Below are 6,322 nucleotides of genomic sequence, written 5' to 3' on the forward strand. Positions count from 1 at the left end.
AACCAAAAAAAACCCAGAAAATCCACAGGCTCCTTCCACCCACATTTCTGGATTTCAGAGGCACCTTATTGCAGTAATCCTCCCTAGATACATGAGTTGGTATAGCATGGACTTTGAAGCTTTTGTGGTAGCTTTCCCAGCCTTACTAGCAGAGCTGTGAGCTTGATGACTAATCACTCCTTAATAACTCATGTTTCCTCCCCAAAAGTCCCTGAAATGAAACTAGTGGGGGAAAGCATATGAGCAGGGATTTGTAAAGTAGAAAATCACTTTGAAATGGGCTTCTTTCCCAGTAACCTGTTAGTTTTTTTGAAGCAGGAGGTGGTGGCAGTGCTGAATTCAGTTATATTCCCCACACTCCCAGACCTTGAAACTGGGAAGTGATCCCTGATAGTGTATTTCAGACATATCCCCAAATAATGAAAACAAAACATAGATTTGTTGTAGGCCTCTATGGCTTGGCTGTTGCTTGAATTTCTTCTATAGGAACTTTAAAATCCAGATATCTTTCTCCCAAGTATATTCCCCCATTCTGGGTTTGAAGAGAAAGCAGCATAAGCCAACAGATACAAATCTATGTCTACTCAGGACTTTCCCAACTGTGATACTAGAATAACTGAGGTTGGCGAGATCTTTGATTCTGTGATGGGACAAGCTCTTTGCAGGATGATATTTACTGATGCCACTTTATCAATCCCCCTTTTGCCCAAACGCAAGTATCTGAGTTATTGCTGGATCAAAAGGTGACAACAGCCCCGTGTCTCATGTGCTTGATTGCCCTAGAAAATTATTTGCATAGCTGCCTAGAAGCAGACACATATTTACTGGGGGGAGTCTATGGAAGCTTTAGCATCTTCCCTCTCACTTAAGCACCATAAGAAACCACACGTACTTCTGTGTCACATACCACAGCTGCAACTGCACAGCCTGTCCAGACAGATGAGAACTGCATCTGCTTGTAGCTGGGCACCCCATACACGCTGATGCAGAAACTTGGAGTATTCAGCCTGGCACACACACACAGCAAAAACGCAAGTTGGACAGCACATGCTGCAGCTGGACATCCTCTCTTTTTTTGCCAAAATATAAAGGCTCCTAAGCAGAGGTATTCTGAGCATTCAGTCAACTGAGTTATGAGTTGGAAAAGCATCAGCCATGCAGTGCTATCCAGTACGTGCCCTTCTTTTCTCCTCCTGGTTCATACATTTTCACTTCTCTTTAGCTTTCTGGGCACATATTGTACCTTGTGATGACATGGAAGAACAAGGCCTTTAAGTCTTTATTAATTGTTACTACTGTATTTTTAAAAGGAGCTATTTAGGAAATTCTAACTTTTGTTACCATAGGAATGAAGCTGTAGGATTCAGCAGAAGAACAATTTAAACAGCAATGTTTAAGTAATTCACTTCCATTTTAATTCTCCGCTCCTTCCAAGCTCCTCTTGGACATAAAGAAAAAGGCTTTAAAAGCCCTCTCTCCCCCTCAGTGCCGCTTGACTCTAGCCCGAATTAGGAGGTTCAGCCCTGTTATCTATAGCAGGGCTTAGCAATGTCCCTTCCCACCCACAGAGCGTCTCCTCTTCTTCCCGAATAAAGAGCAGCAAAGTGCTCCTTGGCTCAGGCAAAGCTTCTCATCTGTTTTTTTTTCACCTAGTTTAAAGCAATGTTTATGCAACTTTTATACAATAAGAACTGGCTGGAGGAGCGACCAGTCCTCTGTACAAAAGCAGGTTGGGATGCTTGTACCTGGTGAGCTTGCCGAGGAGAAAGCTGATCTGATCAGTGATTTACTACTCAGTGTAATTCTGAATTGTTTTAACAGAGCACTCTTATGTGCCCCTTTCTGAGTTTGTTTGCTCCTCCTTTTCTATTTGAAAGGTGTAGGTCTACATTAAGTTTAAAAAAAAACCCAGCAGAGCAGGTGATTTGATAAGGAATTCTACTGGCCTTCTCCAAGGAGGGAAGGAGAACAGTAGAAAGCTGACACTCAGACTTGCTATTCCCCCTTGTTTGTTTTTTAAACCTTTGAACCATGGAAACGTGACAAGCAGCAAGAAAGTGGAGAAAAGTTTTGTTTTCCCTGGCTTAAAGTCTCCTTTGAGATGCTATCACCATTCTGACTTGTGAACAGTGTTCTGGTTTCCCACCTCACATTTGGGAGAGTCTTGGATTAGTCGGAAGGGACTACTTAGTGAAACAAGGAATCTTGCACACCATTAAACAGCTGTCTAGCATTAACGGCAAGATTAAGATGTTCCTCAGCTCTCAGTAATGGTAACAGTTCTATTGACTTTCATGGTGCATGAGGGACAGCCTTAATTCTCCCCATGTCCTGCAGCACAACACTTCTATCTTCATAGCTGCTTTGACTCACTGATCCAAAGTCCTGGTCAGGAACTGGAAGAGGAGTCTCTCCAGGATATTACAGTATGTGTCTGTAACTTCACAGATGCTGTCAAGTGATGAAGCCACTTACAGATTAAGAATCTAATGCCTGGCTCTTCCTCAGCAAATGAAGATGAGCCAAGAAAGCAAGCCAGTGACCATATTTTGGCATGACTTTCTGGCAATTACAGTGGCCTTATTTATCACCCAACTCCTCCTTTTCATCGCACGTATCTAGCGTGCTCCAGCGTTCTGCCTCGCGTTCTTGCTCCTAGAGTCTGGCTTATCTTTCAGCTGTCTGGCCAAGCCTACTCTAGTAACCGACGGCCACAGGATCCTGTCTCAACAATGTATTACAAACTGGTCACAGGGATAGGGAATTACGTGGCTACACTAAAAAAAAAGACACTATCAATGCTAATCGAGCAGAGTACTTATCCGCCAAACCCAGCTATCCAGAGACTACTTTGTGCCCAGCTCTGCTTTTAGCAAAGGTGTAACAGCACTTCCACAGCCCCCACTGTTACACTGCTGGCTACAGGCAAATAGGTATTTTCAGATACACCCCCCACCCACCCACATACACTTATTTCTCTGGAGTTGGCCAAGCTGTTGAATTGAGGTCCTTTTATGGGAATGTACAAGAGGGGTTTTCATAAGCAAGCTGGAGAGTCTGGGAGGCACAGTCGCTGCGCTGTCGATGTGTCCGGTAGCACTCTGTAGTCTGTCCACCCCCTCAAATGCACCTTGTTGCGCTCCCCACTTCTTTGTGCCTTCATTTCCACACAGATTCACACGCGTGGTCACAATGAAAAAGAGGAGACCTTAGTCATATTTTATGTAATATTTCCTTGCATCTCAAAGAGTAAAAAAGACCGAGAGGAGGAGGACTCTGAAGAACTAGGATGTTTCTATTGGCTTTTCATTAAAAATGATCTCCCACCCAGTTCCAGGACTACAGGAAAACATTTTTTCCTTAAAATCCTAGTATAGTGAAGTCTACAAAAAGGATACAACAGGTAAACAAGGCTCTTGTTGATCCTGTGCTGGTGAGGCTTTTTAACTGAGCACTTAACTGGCAGTTTTGTATTTTTCAAATACAAGCTCTCAAATGATTAGGAATATCAGGGCAAGGGGAGTCTTTTAGTGTTTCAGTTTTCCTGCAAATACTTCCTCTTGCATTATTTTGAATCCAGCCAAAAGACTGGACAACCACAGGAACCGTCAACCAAATGTAAGACAAACAAAAAGGAGAACCACTGAAGTTACTCACAAAACTTGGACAGGGCAGTGAAATACAAATACAAAAGAGGGGTGGGGTGAGCGCAGCAGGCGAGAAGGAACAGTTTAAACTTATCCCAGCATATTATCAACATCCCCTCAGGTATTTCATTCAAAAGGTAGAATTTTATCTGCATTGTCTTTGAATAATCTCTAACAACCTCTGCCTCACATACGCCTTTTTTCCTGAAGGCTGACAGAGCTACTTCACTGATAGTGTTCTGGGAAAATGTGCTTTTATAAACAACCCATTCTGAAGTTAGCAAAACTATAATACATTTATGGGCCAGAACCTTAGCACTTCTAATACAAAAGTTACTTCGGGGAGCCGGAGCTGGTTGACAGCAGCTGAGAAGTGGAGCCTAATGCACTTACCAGTATATCCTACCTCCTTAGTTTTCTCTAAAATAAACAGTATCTTACAATTCCCAGACTGGCACAGGGGCACGATGAGACTCAGTCTCCTTATTGCCTCATCCCTGTGGTGCAAGGAAATGTTAGAGTGGCTCTGGAGCCGTCAAGTTAATGCAAAACCACCAAACTACCCGAGAGAGCTTGCAACCCTCACATTACGCTCCTTGTCTCACCAAAGGAAAGGCTGCCTGTAGAAACGGATTTTTAACATTTATGCCTCCCCCTTGTGTTTCTACCATATGAACTCAGCAGACTATGTTTATTTCTCAAAAGATCTCTCCAAATGCAAACTTTACACATCATATTTTCTTGGTTTCCTGCTAAATATGTAAATCCAAGAGTGCACTGAAAAAAAAAAATCTTTGAGTTGCTGAGTCTAAAATTTTCCACTGAAATCAACCAGAATTACAGCTATTACAGAAGTCATCCAATATTTAACAGAGGATCTGATCTTAGGGGATAGGGAGCATAATATAAATACTTTCATCTAGCACAAGCTCTGAAGAGACAAATTAAATATTACTAATTCTGTTCCAATGGAAAAGAGGATTCTTATCACTCACTTCATGAGAAGTGGGATTGAGTTGAGGTTGAAAGTTTATTTTGCTGCTGTTGTTGTGTTGGTTTTTTTTAAAGCAATAGAAGTACTTTTATTCTGGAGAACCTGGAGAAAATAGTGTGGAAAGCAAGGAAGAGAGAACTCCTGGCCTGATCCTTACTTCCCTGACAAGAATAAGGTCACAACTGTCCTTTTGTACAAAGAGTTTGTCAGCACAGAGGGAGCAAAAAGTTACCTGATGACAAGCAGAAGAAAAAAATGGGACATACCTGACTTGCCCACGCCAGCTCGACCAAAGATCGCCAGCTTCACTTCTGCGCTCTTAGCCATGCTGGAAGGAACGGAGTGGCGACAAATTCACTCGATTATCAAAAGTGAAGCAGAAGAACAGTTCCCAGCTCCTGTCTTCGGCTTCACCGTGTCATTGTGACGTCAATGCAGAGCCTGGGGAAGAATACCACGAGGATGGAGCTGCAAGGAGCCAGGCTCTCCCTCAACCCTCCCTTTTTTCTTTTTTAAATAGGCATGATAATTGATGCTATGTTCCCTCTTTAAACATTGCAGTAACACCACTGACACATTTGGCACAGTTCGTGCAAAACCCACCTTCAGCTTTCTAGCTCTTGCTGTTTGTTTCACACTGGCACTGTAATATTGCAAAAGGTACATAACAACCCAAAGTACCTGCCTCACAAGGTTCCTTATTCTTTCTTTCTCTTTCAGCTGAAATTGCTTGTATTTACTGTATTTGCCTCAACTCTGATGAATGTTTTTGTAGAATGTATTTAAAAGCCATGAGCACTCACTAATAGTGCCTACAGATAGCTGATTTTTCCTCAAGCCCTCCAGTTCCAAAAATGTTTCAACCACTCAGCTGCAGTTGCCTAAAAACCTCTAAGCACTTGTACCTTGCTCGTTCTGCTAAACAAAACCGTACCCAGAAGTTCTCCAGTGCTCCTTGTTTAAGCTGCCTTAGCTCATACATAAACATTCGGCAAAGCATGGGGTTAGAAAAAGGATGCCAGAATTGCTGGCAATACACTTTTAACAGGCCACATGGGAATTACCTATATTCACAGCTTTGCTGCATGACCTTGAGCAAGTCACCTAACACTTCATCTCCTTGATTTCTCTAACATGGACAGTAAAAAATATAACAGCATCTGTCACTGTAGAATGCTTTAAGATCTTGGGTGAAGAAATGGCAATGGTGACAATGATGGTGACCCTCAGCCCTGACTAAAACATCAAAAATTCAGTCTCCCTTTAAAACAGGCGAGAACTTTACTTGCGAATGCAACCAGTTACGAAGGTTTGCTGTCCTGCTAAAGTAGCCACTTTAGCCATAAATTCTAACAGTGACATAGGAGGCTCTCTATGTTAATACTACCCGCTCTACAGCAAATGCATTTCAAACATGTTTCTTGAAACAAACGCCCGAGGGTTTTGCCTATTAAAAAAAAAAAGGAGCTTGAAAAAAAAAAAAAAAAAAAAGAAAGAGTAAAGACACCTTACACAGCAAAAGGTCCCAATTCATCGCTGACGTCTTTACGCTCCTGATTCATTTCACCTAAGAGTAAACACCGGACCACGCTCCCTTTGCAGGAACAGTTAGAAACGCAAAGCGTTCCAGGAGCCGTATCACCTAGCGGGGTGGGTGGCTGCGAGGGGGACACCGGTGTTC

General features: G+C 42.6%; 1 protein-coding gene across 2 annotated transcripts in view; it reads right to left on the reverse strand.

The window, feature by feature from the left end:
• The window catches only part of RERG (RAS-like, estrogen-regulated, growth inhibitor), a 106,157-nt gene extending 101,073 nt beyond the window's left edge, over positions 1-5,084 (reverse strand). Inside the window, exon 1 of one of the 2 annotated variants that reach the window (XM_009879645.1) lies at positions 4,908-5,084. In XM_009879645.1, the coding sequence (XP_009877947.1) occupies positions 4,908-4,968 (61 nt within the window). In that variant the 5' untranslated portion in view covers positions 4,969-5,084. The remainder of the gene's footprint in view (positions 1-4,907) is intronic. The other variant, XM_009879646.1, reaches the window with a different exon arrangement.
• Between the last annotated feature and the right edge of the window lie 1,238 nt (positions 5,085-6,322).

Source organism: Charadrius vociferus, unplaced genomic scaffold (genome assembly GCF_000708025.1).
Source record: "Charadrius vociferus isolate BGI_N301 unplaced genomic scaffold, ASM70802v2 scaffold90, whole genome shotgun sequence".
Lineage (NCBI taxonomy): Eukaryota > Metazoa > Chordata > Aves > Charadriiformes > Charadriidae > Charadrius > Charadrius vociferus.